The sequence below is a fragment of the Chrysochloris asiatica genome, unplaced genomic scaffold, assembly GCF_000296735.1.
Source record: "Chrysochloris asiatica unplaced genomic scaffold, ChrAsi1.0 scaffold00026, whole genome shotgun sequence".
NCBI classification, from domain to species: domain Eukaryota; kingdom Metazoa; phylum Chordata; class Mammalia; order Afrosoricida; family Chrysochloridae; genus Chrysochloris; species Chrysochloris asiatica.
Genome location: NW_006408544.1, coordinates 7,585,716 through 7,606,800, shown reverse-complemented (window position 1 = coordinate 7,606,800; position 21,085 = coordinate 7,585,716). Strand labels below are relative to the sequence as shown.

Genomic DNA, 21,085 nt, shown 5'->3' with positions numbered 1-21,085 from the left:
TGTTCCTAACTGCTGACCTTCTCAAGATGGCGGTCCGCGTGTGTCAATCTTGGGCTCGCGCACCTCCCCAAGATGGCGGCGCCCGAGGCCTGGCGCGCCCGGAGTTGCTGGTTCTGTGAGGTAGCGGCGGCAACGACCATGGAGGCCACGTCCCGGGAGGCGGCGCCAGCGAAGAGCTCGGCCTCGGGCCCCAGCGCTCCCCCCGCCCTGTTCGAGCTGTGCGGGCGGGCTGTGAGCGCCCATATGGGGGTTCTGGAGAGTGGGGTGTGGGGTAAGTCGCGGGGTGAGGGGCTGCCTCTTGCAATGAGCGGGGGCGGCCGGGGGGCGCGGGGGGCGAGGCCGGGAGGCCCGGGGCAAGGCCCAGCCCGGGGCAGTGGAAGCCAGACTGTCGGGCTGGAGGATGAATTCCTTGACTGGCCGAACAGGATAGAGTAATGACGGAGCCCAAACTAACAGGTGAACTTGTACCGCGGCCTGGCTGGGGGGCGCAGAGGGTAAGGCCTGGAAGCCCAGAGGCCCGGGCTGCGCGAAGCAGCTTGGGCCCGGACGACAGAGGTTGGAATGACGGGCCAGGGCGGTGGACACCGAACTGACGTTCGCGCTGTTGCAGGCAGGGTAGTCGGCTGTGGAGCCGTCGGGCTGGGATAGCCCGATAGCCTGGGGGCGGGGGCCTAGGTCGAGATGCTTGGCCTAAGGCAAAAAGGCCGGACTGGGAGCCACCGAACTGGACTGACGGCGGGGGCCGCGGGTACCTGTCTGACACCTCGGGTGCTAAAACTCCCGGAGGCCAAGCCGATAAACTGGGACCACCCAGTGGATTGGAGTGCGCGGGAATGGGGTTGGGGGAAAGACCGAAAGGCTCCGGGTGCAGGCCCAGGGCAAAAGTGAGTGAACTGACGAACCCGGGCCTCTAGTGCCAGACTGATAAAACGACTGATGAACGGCCCGAGCTGGGCCGGCCCGGGCCGGGCCCGGAGCACCCACCAGAGGCCACTCGGATTGGCCGCAGCGGCAAGGAAGGGCCCGCGAGTTAGTGAAAAGAGCCCCAAACGGGGTCAGCGAACGGAGGAAGCTGGAATAGTGAGCTGGCGGGCAGAACTCAGGAGGCCCAGGCCGAGCGCCGTCCTGGGAATCCCGGACTGACGGGCCGGCGCGATGGGAGGGGGCGCGTCGCCTCTAGGAGGCCTGGGGCCGAATGCGAGTGAAAAGAGGCCTCTGGCCGAGCGCGGCCGGGGCCAAAGGGCCCGGCCTCGGTCGACAGCACCCAGATTGAGCAGCAAAGGCGGGCGGGCCGGGCGCTGGTATAAGGGGCCAGGAAGGGCGGATCGCTTGCAGAGCTAGTTGGAGGCCGGTGGGCCGAGTAACGGAGGAGGAGGCCTCCAGCCAGATGGAGCTCAGGGCGCCCGAGCTGTGGGGTGCAAGCCGCCGGTTGACTGGCACCTGATGAGGGAAAGAAACTGAGGTCTGCGACTTGAGGACAGATAGTCAAGAGGGAAAAGTGAAGGTTCTGGGAAATAGGCCTGGTCGCAGGGGACAGGTGAGGCCTTGGGCCTGACAGAATAGTGGTGTGAGGGGGTGGGCGCCAGAGCCGGCGGGGCTGAAGTTGGATGAGGAGAGGGCAGGCCAGCCTGAGCGCCTGAGTTAGGGAAGAGGGTGGCGGAGAGCAGACCGACCCTGGGCCTTGTTAGAGGCCGCAGGGACTATTCCACGAGGAGGCCTCAAGGTGGGGGGCGGGGGCCTTAGCTTTTTCTGAGAGGAGGGCCTGATCAGGTCCTGAGAGCTTGAGGTCCCTGGATGGGAAGTTTTGGTTCAACCAAAATTTAGGGTTGGGGGCTGTAGGATAAGCCCCAAGCCCAGGAATTTAGGGTTGGGGGCTGTAGGATAAGCCCCAAGACTCAGGAGAGTCGTCAAGAAATCCATGGACTGTGGAGGTCCTTAGTAAGGCCGGTTGGGGCACCAACACTGATGAGGCCTAAGTGCCTTCTGTAGTGGGAGAAACTGCTAGAAATTCTCAGACCTGGGAAGAGAAAGGATTATGGAGGATGTCAGCTGAGCAGCTGAGGAAAATAATCAGTTTGACCTATGGAGAATGGGAGATTTCCAGTGGGTCTGGGTTGGGGGTTCAAAAGAATCCTGGGGACTGTGGGAAAAGGCTGGGTTAGCCTAGAACTTCCCGAATGCTGAACTTGGATGGGGGCAGGGGAGTGGACTGAGTTTTGGAACCCCAGGTTTTAAAGATGGAAGCTGGAAGGAAGCAAGAAGGGCCTGGCTTAATAGGGAAGGAGAAAGGAGAGGAGTTTATGGATAACACGGGCTGAGAACAGGGGATTTGGCAATGAGATGGGGTGGCGAAAGAAAGGGGACCAGATTGGAGGGGAAGGTGGTAAGAGGACATGGCTCTGGAGAAAGCATGTTATTTGTTGCTTCCCTCTACCCCCACCCCAAACAATGGAAAGTTTACTGAATGTCCCTTTTCCCCTCCTGTTTGTTATTATGAAGTGTGTCAAGTTGGTTCTGACTCATAGAGACCCTGTATAGGGTTTCCAGGGAGTTGCTGGTGGGTCTGAACCACTAACCTGCAATTTAAACTGACCTTGTGGGCTAGTGCTTATCCTACAGTGTCACACCAATACTCCCTCTGCTATTGTATAAAAAAAACAAAAAACAAACCTGTTGTAAAGATTCCAACTTCATCATTGTTAACTGATTGAGCCCTCGGCCAGGTTGAGATGAAATAGGAAGAAATCGATCTAAATCAAGTAAATATTCACACAAAAAAGTTGAATCAAGTAAGGCCTCTTAGAGTGACCAACTAAAAGGCTTGCTAAGAACTGCTATTTTGGAGGAAGGTTTGACATCCAGGTAAGTCTTCCTTGGAACTAGTGGATGGGCATTTTGTGTAGCGTGAGAGGGGCAAAAGACTAGGGAGAGGCAGCAAGAAAAAGTACAATAAGGAAATTTAGCTATATGAAAAAGGAGAGAGTAGAAAGAGATGAGAACAGGAAGTAGGATGAGGTATATTATAAAGGGCCTTGAATAGACTTTATTTTGAAGGCAGTAGAAAGCCTCTGAAGGGTTTTGAAGAGGAGATGGCATCACCAAGTACAGGCTGGGGAGAGACTGAGAACAAGGAAAGCAGTTAGGCTGCTGGAATAATTCAGGTGAAAGTTGATGTGGCCTATAGTAAAGCTTTCATTCAGTAGGTAAATTGAGTACCTACTATGAACAAAGAATTGTACTAGATTCTTAGGTATCAAGAATCAGTTGTTAAGCTAGAAGGAAAATGGAAGTTTTGAAAGATTTTCCTTGAATATAGTATATTCCGTGATCTTAGAAATATTATTGGCAAGACAGAGATGCTATTGACAAGAATAATTGACAAATCTAGTGAGTTTATTTTGGCTAGGCAATGTCTTAAGAGGTCCTGGTGTTGCACTGTAGGATAAGCACTGAACGGTGAAGTTGGTTTGAATTGAAAGGTCTGTGGTTCAGATTCACTCCTGGGAAACCCTATACAGGGCCACTATGAGTCAGAAATGACTTGATGGCACTTAACAATATCTTAGGCAGATTACAAGTATAATGTCTTTTAAATTTCAAACCAGTCCTATGAGGTAGTTAACTCTTATTCCCATTTTGAAATTGAGGAAACTGAGGCTTAAAGAAGTGTTAAGCCTTTTACCCAAGGATTTGCTGTTGACTCTTATAGTTAACTCATACAGTCAACTGTAGAAACCAAGCCGCTATACTATTGTGCCTTTCAGAACTAGGAAAGTTGACAGGAGCAGGTTTTGTTTGTAGGTGTGTTGAATTTAGAGGGTTTAGCATCTAATGATCCTCTTCTTTATAGGAAGGTAGTATAGGGGTAGAGTGGGGGCCCAAAGGATGGAAGTGGGCAATATGGAAGAGTGGAAGGGAAGTCAAGAAGGTCTTAATAAAATTTTCTATTCCGGCAGAAGTGAACTGATCAGCTCCTAAATGAGCCTACCAGTTTATTTTGCGTAATTATCTGATTTGAAGAAATGTATGCCCCTGAAATCCCAGCTGTCAATTAAGTGGCTAAAGATAAGTGTACCAGAGTTTGAAACAGACTTAGATTATCTTCTACAAACTCCATTTGTCAAATGTGAAGTCTGCTTTTCTGTTTTCCTTTCCAATAGGGTAAATAATGCTCAGAACACTGGGGATGAAAATAAAACCTGTGTTTTGATTTTTGTAGCCCTCCCAGGCCCAATACTTCAAAGCATCTTACCTCTGCTCAATATATATTACTTGGAGAGGATTGAGGAAACTGCCCTCAAAAAAGGTAAGTGTCCTTTCTGTTTCTTTCTCAGTCAGTGATTGTAAACAAGACACCATGATGTTCTTAGGTAAATATGATCCCTGATACTTGCGTAGAACTTCATTCTTTTCAAAAAGTACCCTTACAATTTGTTTTCTTGATTTGGACGTGCAAGCTCATGATTTTGAGGGACATCCCAATCAATTGGCTTAATATTGTTTCTTAGTACTTCTAACTTCATTGTGTTTATGTAGTGCCTGCAACCCAAAAAAAGAGCAAGCGGCCATCCAAGGTACAAGTGGTATCTATTCACCTGGAGCAGCGGAGGAAAGACAGAAATTTGAGGAGAAAGTCAAATTTGTGTCTGGTTACTTTCATGAACCTTTTTTGAAACCAAAACTAAATATGGTACCTTGCTACCATTACTAAATTATTTGGTCAAGGAATCCTAATAAAAGTGGGGAAAATACAGAGTAATTTCAAATTCTCAATGGAATCCAGACTTTTTAGAGCTATTGAGACTAACGATTGCCTGGAGATAGTCTTTAAACTTTAAACTTTAAACCAGAACTATTCCCTAAAATCGTCTTTGAAATCCAAAGTAAGTTTATCTGTATGTCTGGCTATGGCATATTGCAATTTTAAAGGTCTAGCTGTCTGAGATCAGATTCACAGGATAATTCAAAAGGCTAGATAGAATGCTTAGGGGGGTAATGAGTTTAAGATAATGGATGTGGAATAATTAGGAAAAGGAGAGCAGAAATGGGAGCACAACTTAAAGAATGTAATTCAAAACCCACTGCCGTCAAGTCCATTCCAAGTCTTAGTTACCACATAGGACAGAGTAGAAACTCCCCATCTGTAATCTTTACAAAAGCAGAGTGCCTTATCTTTCTCCCTCAGAAAGACTGGTGGGATCAAACTGCCAACCTTTTGGTTAGCTTAACCACTGTGCCATCAGTGCTCTTTAAGAATTAGTCCGTGTCATTATATTATACATATAGAAAAAGTACCCTTATACCTTTCTTATCTTATTCCTCAGTGTCCTGTGAAACACAGGGCAAGTATCTGAACCTCTTTATTAAAAATAAGAACTAGGCACGTTACAATTAGTACTGAAACCAGGTCTTCTGATTCTTAATTTTTTTTTTAAATTTTACCTCTCCAGGAACCCTGGTGTATTAGTGGCTTACATGTCAGGCTGTAACGGTTGGCAGTTTGAATCCACTAGTTGCTCCTTGGGATAAATATGAGGCTTTCTGCTCCAGTAAAGATGTACAGCCTCGGAAACCCTATACAGAGTCACTGTGAACTGGAACCAACTTTATGACACATGACCAACACCAAGTTACTTCTTAAGCTTTCCATTAGACAGACCTGTTACCATTTATTTAATCCTCATCTGCCAAACACTCTACCTAGGAGGATTCATTTAATCCTTTCAACAACCCTTTCAGTTACCAGGTAGAAATAGCTACTGTTAATTACATTCTACAGATTATTAAACTGAGGTACAAAGAAATTAAATAACTTGTCCAAATTCATATGGTTAGAAAGTAGTATTGCTGATATTCACACCCAGGTAATCTTGAGTTTAGTGTCAATGCTCTTAACCATTCTGCCATATTACCCCAGAAAAGGAAAACATGAAAAACTAATGGTGGCCAGAGAGCAACCGAGTAAGTGTGATATTTCTCCATACAGGTCTTTCTACTCAGGCAATATGGCGCCGACTCTGGGATGAGCTGATGAAGACGAGGCCTTCCAGTTTGGAGGTAAGTTCAGTTACCAGGTAGAACTCTGGCCTGACTTTGGTCAGAAAATACAGGAACAGCACACAGACATGAGCTCCCCACTGCTAAAGTATATGAGCGGGGATGGAATGGATATAGGAGGAGGGACCTGATGGTTTGTCACATGGATCTGACCCTTTTGGCATTTGTCACTGACTTGCTTGCTTGCCATGTTTGCAGGTAACAGAAAACAGGGAAGTGTAGTGATCAAAATGGATGCCAGAACCAGGATTCATAGAGGTCTTGACATGGCTGAAGCCATAACAAAATAAACCAAGATGAAATTTAATAGGATTTGGTTAAGTCTTTACATGGGTGTAAAAACTTCTAATTTTATGGCCTTAGGATAGGGAGTAAGGGGAATGAGTTTATAAAAACTGATGGGGTTTAATCAGAGTCTCATATGCATGTGAAAGTTGGATAAGGAAGACCACAAAAGAATTGATGTACTTTGAGTTATGGTGTTGCAGAAGATTTTAAAAGTACCCCGGACTGCCAGAAGAACAAACAAATCTGCTGGAAGAAGTACAACCAGAATGTTCCTTAGAAGCCAAGATGATCAGACTTCCATCTCTCATACTCCAGACATACTTTCAGGAGGGACCAGTCCCTGGAGAAGGACATCATGCTTGGTAAAGTAGAGGTCAGCAAAAAAGAGGGAGACCTCTAATGAGATGAATTGGCACGGTGACAGCAGCAATGAGCTCAAGCATAATGATTATAAGATTGGTACAGAACCTGGCAGCATTTCATTCTGTTGTGCGTAGGGTTGCTATGGGTTGGACCAACTCAATGGCACCTAACAACAATCAAGAATGTTCTAAAGTGACTCATAATGACTCTACTCTGAGCTATGTGAACTGATATAAATATAATACAGGCCAAAGGACGGGATACAGTAATCCGGACTAGTTCTGCAATGGTCAGGCTACACTGGAGTATGGAGAAAGAAGTCAAAGCCACAGCATGTGAAACAAATATATTTAGAAGACTGAAGAGAAGGCATAAGGAGCACGAACTGTCTTGAAATATTTGAGTGATTGTCACATGCAAGACTTCTGGGTAGAAGTTAGAGGATAAAATTTTTTATAAACTGAAGGTAGAACTTTTTTTTAAATTACTGAGTTTACCACTGATAAAACAAGCTAGTTCCAGAGAGAATAAGCTTATCACTTTTTTTTGTTGTTGTTTTCAAATAGAGATTAGATAACTACTTGACACAAGGTTACTGTCAAACGAATTCAAGCATTAGAAGAGAGGTTAGATAGGATGCACTGTGTGGCTCCTTTCAGCCCTGAGATTCTGTTATTCATTGATTCAGATATCATTCACTGGGACTCTCATTTAAACAAGTTTATTTTGCTACTCCTCATTTGGGTGATGGGACAAGTTTAGTTGAATAAACATTAAAACTTAAAATGTACCAGATTTTATGCTAGATATTTGAAATCCACAATTCCTAATCCACAGTAGTACTAATCTTGAAGTACTACTATAAACTCATCACAGTGTGGCAGGATAAGTGTTGTGAAAGAAAGTAGCAAGGAGGCTCAGAGAGAAACAAGCAAGAAAGACTTTCCAAGGAAGTATTACTGTATACAAGAGTTAGGCCTATGAGGAGAAGTAGACTCCGGAATATTAGAAAACGGTAAAAACTTTCTGCCTCCTTTAGACAAACATCAGATTTATCACTCTACCCAGTGTTTCCCAAAGCGTCTTTCTCCCTGTAGAAAACTTTTTTTCCAGCATTACCTCAAGTTTCTTGGCACTTCAGAACATCTGAGAGGTTTCAGGCTTTTGCCCAGTAGCTACCTATACAGAGGTTCTTAAGAGCATATTCGTTCACATGGTGACTTTTGCACCAAAGTAACTCTTACCTTGGGCTCCTGGGCCCTGTATGATTAGCACTGAACTACAAACCTCAAGGTCAGTAGTTCAACCCCACCAGCTGCTTCGGGAAAATCCTATACAGCATCACTATGAGTTAGAACCGACTTGATGGCACTTAACAGTTCTTACCGTCTTCATAATTAAAATATGTATTATGTGTCTGTTCTGTTTGACACTATGCTAGGTTCCAGGGATACAGTGGTGAACAAGATAGATGTAGCCTGACAGCTTACAAATTGCTAGTATTCCAAAGTAGGTAGTGCTAGTGTGTGTACAAGGGGGCTTCAAAAATTTCATAGAACAAAAAAATTTTTTCCAGCTTCTTGACATCTCTGCATATGTAAAGGATCTGTAGAATAGAAATGACACTCTGGAGACCAACCTATGTGGAAATAATTACTCAATAAATGGATTCTCTAGCAATTGGTTGTTGTTAGGTGCCATCAAGTCAGTACTGACTCATCGTGACCCTGTGCACGACAGAACAAAACACTGCCTGGTCCTGGGCAATTGGTTAATCGTTTGATTAAAATAAAGTCTGACTTTATAATATACTCTTAACTAATTTTTATATTGATTAAAGATTAAATTGTAGAAAGTAAAAACACAAAGAACTAAGGTGGCTGATTATCTAATCTCAAGGTGTTGTTGTTAAGTGCTGTCGAGTCAATTCCGACCCATAGCAACCCTGTATAGGGTTTCCGAGGAGCAGCTGGTAAGCTTGAACTGCTGACTTACCAGTTCAAATGGCTTTGCAGTCTGGCGCATTAACCCACAGCACCATACCAGGTTTTTCTAATCTCAAGATGGAGAATGCTAATTCTTAAATGTGCATAATCAAAACAAAATATGAACATATTTGACCATAAAAATTTTTGTAAAAATATTTGCAAAACAAAGGGATTCAGAGAAAAAGACAAAGATGAGCATCTCAGTTAAATTAAGATTTTCATAAGTGACAAAGGACATAAGAATCCAGTAAAGTAAAGATCTTCAGTTTCATTTATTAAAAAAATGGAAAAAAAGATAAGGTTTTACTGCTTGAATTAAAAAAAAAAAAAAATTGTTTTGGTTTTAAAAGAAAATGTCCAGAGGTGGGTAAAACTTGCATTCTAATATGCTGTTTATAGGAAAATTTGTTACAGTTTTTTTGGTGGACAATTTGATGGTATTTGTCAAGAGATTTTTTAAAATGTTCAAATTTCACTTAGAATTTATAGTATATAAAAATTGAGATATTCATAAAGATTTCCAATTATTTGCTACAACAAAGTTTAACATAAAAAAATTAGAAACAATTTAAATACTCACCAATATGAGTTACTAACTTATGCTATTTTGAAAATGTATAAATAAAATTATATTTTATATTTAAAGATGTGTTTAATAACATGGTGGTATCTTTTTTTTTTTTTTTTTAACTCATCATTTGAAACTGTTCAGAATTATATCAGTGTTTATAAACAAATATACATAGCATTCACATACACATAAATGCTCCAAAGAGTTGGTGGTGGGTTTACACATGATTTTTCGTTTATCCTTCCACAACCAATACTGTCAGAAACACAATGATAGTTCATAAACATTTGCTGGTTCTAGTAGTACAAAAAAAAAATTTAGCCTTCCCTAAATATTTGTGTGTATAACACTGGCAAGGTCAGCCATTCAAACCCACAGCCAATCTCAGAAACCCTGTACAGGGTTGCTGAATTGGAACCACCTTGCCAGCACAAAATAAATATTTGTACTCTGCCTCCATGACCAATGCTTGAGTTGTCAGTCCATTGAAGGTAGGCTAGTAATTTTGTTGGTAGGTAAATGTCACTTTATCTCATTGGTGGTACATTTTCCTATCTTCATGTATTGAAATCACTTTGTACTGTCTGGGTTCTAGTGTGCAACTCTACAAAATGAGTAACTGACTAGAATTGCTGTCTCCTCATGCATTGAGAAAGAAGCTATGGAGATAAAACATTATATACTCAGTTAATCCTTACAAGTCTATATATCCCCACAATGAAATGGATACTGAATGTGGTAAAGTGACTTGCCTAAAGTACAGTTAAGGGCAGGCAGACTCAGGATCCAAACTGAAGCTATCTGGCTCTGGAATACATGCTCTTAATTACGATACCATGCTGCTGCTTCTCATTACAGTTATCACATGTCTGGGATGTTCCAATTTTAAATATTCTCCTCCATTATCTTCAACCATTAAAGTGCCTGAAAAAATTCCATTAGTTATTTCAACTACATTTCTCACATGCCTCTACTGGTCACCAGCCATAGAATCTTGGATCACTTTGTCTAGATTATAGGCCCAGATCTTATAACCATGTGATCATCTCACTTGTGAGTTTGAAACCATACTAAGGTCATGTGCAAATATTTTCAAGGCTGTTGGGTGTGAGCCAGCAAGTGTGTAAGTCTAGTATAAAAGAAGGGCTGACAGACTCAGGAACTTTCTGCTTATCCTTTGAAATTAATTGCCAGGTATTTTTTCCTACTCTCCTAATGCCTCTGTACTGCTGGTAATGAGACCCTTCTCTCTGATGCTGTTATGCAGTTAGCTTAAACATGAAAAGAATCATTCTCAACCACAGCAGGCAAAGCTTGGGGAGTAACTAGGGTACAAGGTAGTAAGGACTTTCTGCCAACCCATCTTGCCAAGAATGTGAGACATAAATGGGAGACTTTCTGCTCCCATGAAGATTTACGAGGAAACTGAGTTGGATCTTAACATGCTAGTATGAGGAAATGCATGGAGGCAGGATAAGGGCTGAAATGTCTTATTTTTAGTGTCTGGGAACTGCAGCCCCCACTACTTTTTGTTTCCGTCTGTGTTAAGTATCCTGGCTAACAAGCTCTGCCTCTGTCAAGCAATTTCATTGTCCGTCTGGGTTATCATTAGCTCCAGCAGTAACATTTACTTTGTATTTTAATTTTTACTAAGTGCTTTTACTTGCACTGTTCTACTTTTTTAACTATCCTGTGAAACAGGTAGTGTTATTCCCATTTTACAGATGAGAAGACTTTAGGGCAGGCTTGCAGTGAAATGCAGATTCTCAGCTGGGGGTCAAACCAGAATGAAGTTGTTCAAAGTTACGGTATAGCAACAGATCTTGGACTTATAGAAGTCAACAGATATTGTATACCTTAGGAAAGGATGTGGACTTCAGGATGGAACAGAATTAGAAACTCTGAACTGGGATCTAGTTTCTTTTGAGGTTATTAAGTGCTGTTGAATCGGTTCCAACTCATAGCAACCCTGCATAAGGTTTCCAAGGAGCAGCTTATATGTTTGAACCACTGACCTTGCAGTGCATTATCCCACAGTGCCACACCAGGACAATAATAGTTATCCACCTTTATCATATATACCAGAATCTGAAAAGGTTTTTGGTTATTTTTTGTTTTTTAAAAAGATGCCTGGACCTCACCTTAGCTATAACACAGAATCACCAAGTCTGGGAACTTGCTATATAAATTTTGTAAAAGAAAATCTGAGAATCACTCATTGACTTTTTCTAAACAACAGAATAGTCTTATGTTCTATATCCATCAAAGCAAATAACCATTACCTTGAAGAGAAAACAGATTTGGCTCCTGCTCCCAGGAATTTTTAATCTGGTTGGGATAATACATACACAGGCAGAGGCTACCACCATTGAGACAGTGTCTTGACAACTTAGACCTGAGTAATCAGTCAAAGTGGGATTGAGGAGCAAAATGTAAAACAGTGTCGGAATAAAATGTGGACTCATTAATGGCCTGCCAGTGGAGAACATTTCTAGCAGATGTAGGAAAGGACATGGAAGACAGATTTGGGTCAGTGAGATGAACTATTTCCAGAGCAAACCATTCACATGAGCAAGATAGGGAGATGATAAAGCTTCTTACATAAGCAGAATACGTATTGTAGAGCCCTGGTGGCACTGTAGAGTAAGTCTTGGACGCCAATCACAAAGGCAGTGGATTAAACCCACCAGATTTAGTGTGGGTTTAGGAGAAATTCTACTTTCCTATAGGAGTTCTGGTGTGGCGCTATGGGTTAGTGTGCCAGACTGCAAAGCCGTTTGCACTGCAAGGTCAACGGTTCAAGCTCACCAGCTGCTTCTTGGAAACCCTATAAAGGGTCGCTATGAGCCGACAGCACTTGACAACAGTAGGATCACTGTATTTGATCAACTTGATGGCAGTGGGTTTGGGTTTTGCCTGCCAGGCTAAGTAACTTAGTGGAGAAACAGGAAGCCCAGGTAACAGTGTTTAAAGTGTCTGACTGCTAACTGAAAGATCAGTTTGAAGCCACTAATCTGCTTCAGTGGTGCTGTGGGTTAACGTGTCAGACTGCAAAGCCATTTGAACTGCAAAATCAGCAGTTCAAGCTCACCAGCTGCTCCTCGGAAACCCTATACAGGGTCGCTATGCGTCGGAACCGACTCGATGGCACTTCACAACAACAGTTTGCTTCTGCAGGATTTATAACCTTAGGAACCTCAAAGGGCTGTTAATTCTACTCTGTCCTTGCAGTAACCCTATGAATCATTGTCAACTTGATGGCAGTGGGTTGGGTTTGGTGTGGTGAGACATTGGGAGATTTTAGGCAGAATGTGATCAAAGTGTTTTTACAAAGATTGATCTAGTGGGCTAGTGTAGTGAAAAAGGGAATAGAGCAGCCAGGAAGGCTAATGAAATGGTCTGGTGGGAGGTAAAGGGTTGAACAGAGGTAATAGAAAACTGGGATCAGGTTCTAGAAGCAAAAAAGGAAAAATCTACAGGACTGAGTAAATTCACCTGAGAGGTACTATAGCAAAAGAAAGGATCCCTGGTGGCACAGTGGTTAAGCACTTGGCTGTCAGATGAAAGGTCGGCAGTCTAAGTTGCTCCATGGGAGAAAGATGTTGGCAGCCTGCTTTCATAAAATATGACAGCCTGGCAAACCTGTAGGGCATTCTACCATCCTATAGGAATACTGAGTTGAAATTAACTGGACAATACACTTCATAGAAAAAGAATGAGCCCTAGAACCAGGTTTCCTGTGTTCAAATCAAAGCTTTAAACCAGTTCATTCTGGTTCAGCCCCCTGCTGAGTTTACTTTTCCAACTGATTACTGAATACTGAACTGGTGGTGGTGGTTATGTGCCGTGGAGTTGGTTCTGACTCATAGCGACCCTGTACAGGGTTTCTGAGGCTGTAAATCTTTACAGGAGTAGAAAGCCTCATCTTTCTCCCGTGGAACAGCTGGTAGTTTCGAACTGCTGACCTTGCAGTTCTCAGCCCGATTCGTAACCACTACGCAACCAGGTGATTCTTGTGTATACACATAAGGTGACATGTGTACAAAAGAATCACCACCTGAAGATCCTACTAAAAATGTAGATTATGATTCATTATATTTGGGGTGGAAATGCAAACTCCCAGCAAAGGGTCAAAGCGGAATGAACTGGGTTGAAGCTCTGGACAGTACTTCTAGTATCACAGTTGTCTGGCATGTTCTCTGCTTTCAGAGTGTGACCTGTTGGCGAGCCAAGTTTATGGAGGCCTTCTTTTCCCATGTTCTACGTGGGACCATTGATGTGTCTTCTGACAGGCGTCTTTGTGACCAGCGCTTCTCACCTCTTCTGCACAGCTCTCGCCATGTTCGACAGCTCACCATCTGCAACATGTTGCAAGGTGCAACTGAGCTGGTGGCTGAGCCTAACCGCAGGGTTCTGGAGACCCTGGCCAGCTCCCTGCACACCCTCAAGTTCCGCCACCTGCTCTTTTCTGATGTGGCTGCTCAGCAATCACTTCGACAGCTGTTGCACCAGCTCATTCATCATGGAGCTGTTAGCCAGGTGTCACTGTACTCCTGGCCTGTGCCTGAGTCCGCTCTTTTCATTCTTATCCTCACCATGAGTGCTGGCTTCTGGCAGCCAGGTCCTGGTGGCGCACCCTGTCGCCTTTGTGGAGAGGTCTCCCGAGGCCGGGCCCCATCCCGAGATGAAGGGTCCCTCTTGCTAGGCTCACGCAGACCTCGCCGGGATGCTGCTGAGCGATGTGCTGCAGCTCTGATGGCCACTCGCCGGAAGAGTGAAGCCAAGCAGATGCCCAGAGCTGCACCTGCCACTCGGGTGACACGCCGGAGCGCACAGGAGAGCCTGCCAGCAGGTGGGATAGACCCTAAGAGGGAGCTGCACCCTCCAGTCACCTCCCAAGAGGCTCCTGGCACCAGGCGGCCACCCTCTGCTCCAGCTGCCACTTCCTCTGCCTCTGTCGCCTCCTCTTCCACATCCTCATCCAAACGGGCTCCAGCTAGCTCAGCCCCACAGCCTAAGCCCCTAAAGCGTTTTAAGAGAGCTGTAGGGAAGAAGGGTGCTCGCACCCGTCAGGGGTCAGGTGCAGAGTCTGAAGACCTGTATGACTTTGTTTTCATCGTGGCTGGTGAGAAGGAAGATGGTGAAGAGATGGAAATTGGGGAAGTGGCTTGTGGAGCTTTGGATGGGTCAGATCCCACCTGCCTGGGGCTTCCAGCGCTGGAGGCTTCCCAACGATTCCGCAGCATCTCTACCTTGGAGCTATTCACAGTTCCGCTCTCCACCGAGGCGGCTCTGACACTGTGTCACCTGCTGAGCTCTTGGGTGTCTCTGGAGAGCCTCACACTCTCCTATAATGGTGAGTGCCATACAGGTTAGGCTATGTCCCTAATCCTGTGTGAAGGAATGGGGAGTATGACCAGGAAGCTGGAGATGTGGCTCTGCCTGTCTCAAAGTTTAATTTATGTTTGAAAGCAGAGGTTCCAGAGAGGCAATCAATCAGCTGGAATATGAACAAGGGAAAGTGAGAGTATAGTGTATGCAGGTCCAGCCAGGGCTGGATAGGACCCTGTGAGTCATATCAAAATTGCTACATAGACAAGGAGCAGGACCGGACTTTATCAGACCAGCAGTCCTCTCACACCTGATTGTACCCAGCTAGCAAAACTTCTAATCCAGCAATCTGCCTATGTTACTGGGTAATGAGAGAAAATGCAGATTAATATTCATGATGATCATATGAACACTTTCTTCTTTTATAATGGAAGAGTTCTCCATCTATCTACTACTTGTGCTCTGGATCTCTTTCCCTCCCACCCCCTTAGAGAAGTTTATTTCTTAATAGCTTTTATATGCTGTTGTGTGTCAGGCATATTTAAAATTCTCTATATTAACAAATTCAATCCTCAGAACAACCCTATGAAGTAATTTCCCCAGAATAACCTAGCTATCAAATTAGACTAAAGAATCAAACCCAGGCAGCTTGGCTCCAGAATCTAAGCTTTTAAACTATTAGCTATGCTGCCCTCCCTTGTCTCCAGTGTCTGTTGCTGATCGACATTTATACATTCAAGTCTCCAGCAAAAACAATTACCATGTAAGGAATTCCATATTCCATAACTATTCTCACTCTGTTCTGCCCTTCCTTCACTAAAGTCATCTGTACTTCACTCAGTCCATTTCAGCCTCACCTCCACTCTCACCGTTAGTTGCTGATATATACTTTTTAGTCTTCATCTTATACTAACTCTTGGCAGTATTTGCTGTTCTTAAGTATTGTCTTCTATGTGAAATATTGTTTTTCAATATTTTTAACCTTTCTCTCTGCACACTGTTTTAATATTCAAAGTTGCTCAGGCATCAGAACTTTCCCACTTTACACACATTTCCTGGACAAATAGCAGTGGTCCTATTTCCAGCTCTGTTAAAGATCTCATTCTATGACAATAGGCCAAACCGTTCTCAACTCTAGATCACTTATCTAGCTGCCTATTCTATATTACTACTTAATAACCACAAGACCCTCAGATTCATTATGTCCAAACTGAGTGCATCTTCTGCCATTCCTCAGTTGAATGGCTCAGATGCCCAAACCTGAGAATCATTCTGGATTCCTTATCTCATGTATACTTGGAATATATACTTTTACTCTTTCAAACCCATTTGTTAAACCTGTCCCCACTTCTTTACTTCAGCTTACCATATTTCTTTAGGAGCTCTGGTAGTGTAGTGGTTATGAATCAGGCTGTGAACCTTAAGGTCAGCAGTTCGAAACTACCAACTGATCTGCAGGAGAAAGATGAGGCTTTCTGATCCTGTAAAGATTTACAGCCTCGGAAACCCTTTATAGGGTCGCTATGGGTCGTAACCGACTCAACGGCATTTAACAACAACCATATTTCTTATATGGACTTCGCCTTTTAGCAGTTCCTCCTAAATCCATGTTCTTGCCATATAATTCACTGTCCACACTAGTCCACACATTGTTTCAATACAGATCTGATTCTTTCATTCCTTCACTTTAACCTTAAGGCCAGCAGTTCGAAACTACTAGCCATGCTGAGGGAGAAAGATGAGGCTTTCTGCTCCCATAAAGATTTATAGCCTCAGAAACCCTATGCAGGGTTGCTATGAGTCAGAACCAACTCCATAGCACATCACCACTACCATAGTGTTATTTCACACTTTCCCTCCCATACTGAATATTTTTCACTTCTTAGAACCTGCTAGTCTTTCTCCTTCAGGCCTTTGTTGTTGCTGAGAAGTGCCATCGAATTGGTTTGACCTAGTATAGGGTTTCCGAGGAGTGGCTGGTGAGCTTGAACCACCAACCTTGGAATTCAGACTGACTTTGCAGTCCAGTTCATTAACCCACTGTTCCACACCAGGCCTTTATGTAGGCTGAATTTCCTTTGCAACACACACTCTACCTCCTTTCAGTATGACTCCTTTATGTTCATCAAGACTCAGCTGGAAAACTTGCACTGACAAAGCAAATTAGTTGTTAACCCAGTCTCCGTCACACTTTTTCTTATCAAGCTGTATAGACAGGAACACTATCGGCAGTTCACTATGTCTAGCAAAAAGCCAGAGTTGAATAAATGATCAACAAGAGCCTGCTCAGCCCAAGGGGGACATGAAGTAGGAAGTGGGTTCCAAGGAAATTTTGTCTTAAGGAATTTAAGTAACTAATGTTGAGTCCTTCTGTGATTATCACTTTCTACCTCATTTACACCAAATGAAACAACTCCTTATTAAGTCATTAGCACTTTTCTGCTCAGTTTACAGGTGCTCTCCATATTTAGGTACTTTTCGGCTTTGTTTAGACACTTTTCAGCTTGGTTTGGGCCCTTTCAGGCTCTGGTAGCATAGTGCTTACAAGTCAGGCTGCTAACCTCAAGGTCAGCAGTTCAAAAACTACCAGCCATTCCGTGGGAGGTTAGGTTTTCTGCTCCCTTGGAAAACCTATAGAGTCGCTATTAATTGGAATTGATTCCAAGGCACATAAGCAACCAATCCCATGACTATTATTAGCTTCTACAAACATAAGCTCCACTCTCTTGCCCTCCAGAGTTGTTTCCTGAGCTCTCACCTAGCTAAATGCCCACCCCCCACCCCAACCCATGCCTTATAGTCTACTACTTGTTAAGTGCCATTGAGTTGGTTCTGACCCATAGTGACCCTGTATAGGGTTTCTGAGGAGCAGCTGGTGAGCTTGCACCACCAACCTTGCACATCAAACTGACTTTGCAGTCTAGCACATTAACCCACAGCGCCACACCAGGACTCCTTGCTGCCTTACTACAAGTACAGCCTTTTATTTTGTGATTGCCCTGCTGCTGTTCCTTGATGGCATACCCTAATACAGTAGGCACCAGAATTTGCTGGTTACCTGAGGAAAAAAGACAGTGGATGAGTAACTGAAACAAATAGCTTAAAATAAACTACTCCACAGCTGAAGAGATAAAGCAATAATCCATAAATACTTGGAATCATCTCTAAATGATACCTCTGCAGGACCGTTCCTGCGCATGCTCCTACAATTCTGACCTAATCTTTCTCTCCTGCCATAGGTTTGGGCTCTAACATTTTCCGCCTACTGGACAGCCTGCGGGCCCTGTCAGGCCAGGCTGGATGCCGTCTCCGTGCTCTGCATCTCAGTGACCTGTTCTCACCATTGCCCATTCTGGAGTTGACGCGTGCCATTGTGCGAGCTCTGCCCTTGCTGCGGGTCCTCTCTATTCGTGTCGACCACCCCAGCCAGCGGGACAACCCAGCTGTGCCAGGAAATGCAGGGGCCCCTAGCCACATAATCGGGGATGAAGAGATACCAGGTGAACAGTGCAAGCATGCATGTATGTGTGTGTCTGTTTCACTGTACACAAATGTGCACTTGTGTGTGGCAAAGGACTGAATAGAATATCTAGAATATGCTTCCCCTTTAGATAACATGCTGCCAGAGCCCAGATCGCCATAAACCTACTAAAGAATGACCGTGGCACTCCATGAAAGGGGTCTGAACAGACTGGATTAGTTCCCCCCTATTCTATGCACCCTAAGTTCTTCTATGTCTCTTATCACTTGGGATATTCTCTTACATTTTCTTGTGTCTTTGGGACTAAAAGCTCTGAGGGCAAGGATCAGATGTTGTATTTTGTGCTCTTATTTCCAAAGCCCAGCACAGTGCCTAATATAAGACACTGAATGACAAGTACTTAAATAATTTTGTAGTGAATCTCTTAAAGGGGTGAGGTAGAGATAGCCAGCTGGAATCTTCTCTTTTTCCCATACCTAGAAAACTGCCTGGAGCAGTTGGAGATGGGGTTTCCACGAGGTGCACAGCCAGCCCCACTGCTCTGCTCTGTACTGAAGGCCTCAGGTTCTCTGCAGCAGCTGTCCCTGGATAGTGCCACGTTTGCATCTCCCCAGGATTTTGGGCTTGTGCTCCAGACACTCAAAGGTAGGACTCAGCTAAAATGGTGAATGCAGGTGAATGCACATTGTTCTCTGGGAAACCTAAGGGCCGTGGCCTGTCTCCCATTCAGAGTACAACCAAGCCCTGAAGAGGCTGAGCTTCCATGACATGAATCTGGCCGACTGTCAGAGTGAGGTGCTCTTTTTGCTACAGAATCTGACTCTTCAAGGTGAGTACCCTCTCAGGACCAGGAACATTCCTGGGTTCTCATTGTGGCTCAGTCTGTGCCCTACTGTGAGTGAGCACATCATTGCTTTCTTACTGTGTCCTCAACTATAAAATGGGTATAGAACCTGAATTGACCTTCCTTCTGCAAAAAGCCCCAAGTTCAGTCAAGTTCTCTGCTCAACACAGGAAATTACCATTAGTATTTGACCCAGAAATTTCTTACCTTTCATGGGCTGACAAAAATGGCTGTCGTGAGGAGGGATAAAGGTGCTGTGCCAGACTCTACTTACAGACTTGTTCAGAGGGTGGTCAGTGGATAGAGAAATTCTCTCTTGCAGAGAACTTCCCTACAGTTGAACATCTAGGCTCAATTTCTAGTTTGAATCTTGATCTAGTTCTGGCCTTGTTTGGGGTCTTAGACAAATTCCTTGACCTTGTTAAGTGCCATTGAGTCAGTTCCAACTCATGACAATACTGTGTAGGGTTTCTGAGGAGCGGCTGGGGGTTTGACCTGCCACCTTGCAGTTCAAATCATTGTAGTCCAGTGCATTATCCTACAGAGCCACAGAATTGTTCACATGCCAGTGTTAGAGCCAACTGGGACAGGAGGGGGACAGCACCGGTCTTAATGCAGCCTCTAATTTTTCTTGACAGAGATTACCTTCTCCTTCTGCCGTCTGTTTGAGAAACGTCCAGCCCAATTTCTGCCTGAGATGGTTGCTGCTATGAAGGGCAACTCCACATTGAAGGGCCTTCGGTTGCCAGGAAACCGCCTGGGTGGGGACTAGGTCCTAGGGAAGGGGTGGTAGGGAACCAGGCCTGTGACCTCTCTCCTTGGGAGCATTGGGGTAGGAACACAGATATTTGTATGCTGGTAGAGCTGAGCTTCTCCACAGAGTTGGGCTGGGATACCTGGTTCCCTGTTCTTGGGAAGTGACAAGTAATTCTCTCCTATCCAGGGAATGCTGGCCTGTTGGCCCTGGCAGATGTTTTCTCAGAGGATTCATCTTCCTCTCTTTGTCAGCTGGATATCAGGTATACAGGAGGGACCAAGGGATGGGGCTACAGGGACATAGACCAGGGATTAGTTGTTTTCTGGATATCTAATCCATCTCACCCCTACCAGCTCCAACTGCATCAAGCCAGATGGGCTTCTGGAGTTTGCCAAGCGGCTAGAGCGCTGGGGTCGTGGAGCCTTTGGTCACCTGCGCCTCTTCCAGAATTGGCTGGACCAGGATGCAGTCACCGCCAGGGAAGCCATCCGTCGGCTTCGGGCCACCTGTCATGTGGTTAGCGACTCATGGGACTCATCCCAGGCCTTCGCAGATTACGTTAGCACCATGTGATAGGGCCCATACCTTGCAGGCCCGTGCTCAGTACCATCAGCTTGCAGGGGCTGAGGCTTGGGCTGCCCAGAACCCCAACCACCAACTCTTTCTGTCACCTTTCCCTCTTATTTCCTTCTTTCCCTGCACTGAGGTCCTGGAGGCCTTGATGCAGCCCAGCAAAGGCATTCCAGAGTTGAGTTTAGAGCCTTTGGGACTCTCTCAGTACCTTGGGAACCTGGGTCTGGAGTTGCAATGGTCATCATAGTTGCTGAGAACAGTCCCCTCCTCTCCCTTCCCCAGGGTTCTTGCCTTCCTTCCTCTAACAGATACCCAGGCTTTCAAGAAGTGTAGGAGTGCCCACTATCAGACCTCTTCCCCACTGGACTCATCATGCTGCTCCCAGGCCTCAGTCCCTTTCATACTTTTATTCTTCTTTTCTTTTTTTTAACCAAAACAGTTTTTCTTATAAAAAAAAAAAAATAATAAATTTTGGGCAAACATGATGCAGCCCTTCTTGATAATTTTCTCCCAGAGAACAAAATGCAGCAGGACCCTGTGGGGCAGGAAGCCCCTTTCCCTGTGTCCTCCCTCTATAGCTACACTCTCAAGACCACTTGGCTATCATTGCAGCCCCCGTTGCTCCTCATGGGAGCGCTGGTGGAAGACGAAGCTGATGGAAGTGGAAGCAGCATCCCAAGCAGCCTGGAGTACCTCATCTTGTAGCCCCCGCTTATCAGTACTATGGTTCCACTGAGCAAGGTCAGAGGTACAGTCAGAGCCATCAGAGGGTGGCCACACCTGGCGGTTGTTGACACAGCGGCGACAGCGCAACCTGGAGGCAGAGGACAGA

The 21,085-nt window shown here is 44.8% G+C and overlaps 2 protein-coding genes across 2 annotated transcripts in view; one reads left to right on the top strand and one right to left on the bottom strand.

The window, feature by feature from the left end:
• The first annotated feature begins 20 nt into the window (after positions 1 to 20).
• On the top strand, positions 21 to 20,736 carry LRRC41 (leucine rich repeat containing 41). Its single transcript, XM_006839716.1, has 10 exons — positions 21 to 271; positions 4,220 to 4,306; positions 5,987 to 6,057; positions 13,477 to 14,623; positions 17,838 to 18,098; positions 18,560 to 18,724; positions 18,810 to 18,908; positions 19,562 to 19,684; positions 19,867 to 19,942; positions 20,034 to 20,736. Exons 1-10 carry the CDS (start codon positions 73 to 75, stop codon positions 20,251 to 20,253), a joined length of 2,448 nt encoding a protein of 815 aa, XP_006839779.1. The 5' UTR covers positions 21 to 72; the 3' UTR covers positions 20,254 to 20,736.
• Positions 20,647 to 21,085, bottom strand: part of RAD54L (RAD54-like (S. cerevisiae)) — a 37,445-nt gene continuing 37,006 nt past the window's right edge. The window contains exon 18 of the mRNA XM_006839717.1: positions 20,647 to 21,067. Coding sequence (XP_006839780.1) covers positions 20,857 to 21,067 — 211 coding nt within the window. The 3' untranslated portion in view covers positions 20,647 to 20,856. The remainder of the gene's footprint in view (positions 21,068 to 21,085) is intronic.

Bases quoted from the DNA above. Each gene is read 5' to 3' on its own strand.
- LRRC41 (XM_006839716.1), top strand. From the start codon at position 73: ATGGCGGCGCCCGAGGCCTGGCGCGCCCGGAGTTGCTGGTTCTGTGAG. The intron at 4,307-5,986 runs GTAAGTGTCCTT...TTCTCCATACAG, and splicing joins GGAAACTGCCCTCAAAAAAG to GTCTTTCTACTCAGGCAATA. The intron at 19,685-19,866 runs GTGGGGACTAGG...TCTCCTATCCAG, and splicing joins GTTGCCAGGAAACCGCCTGG to GGAATGCTGGCCTGTTGGCC.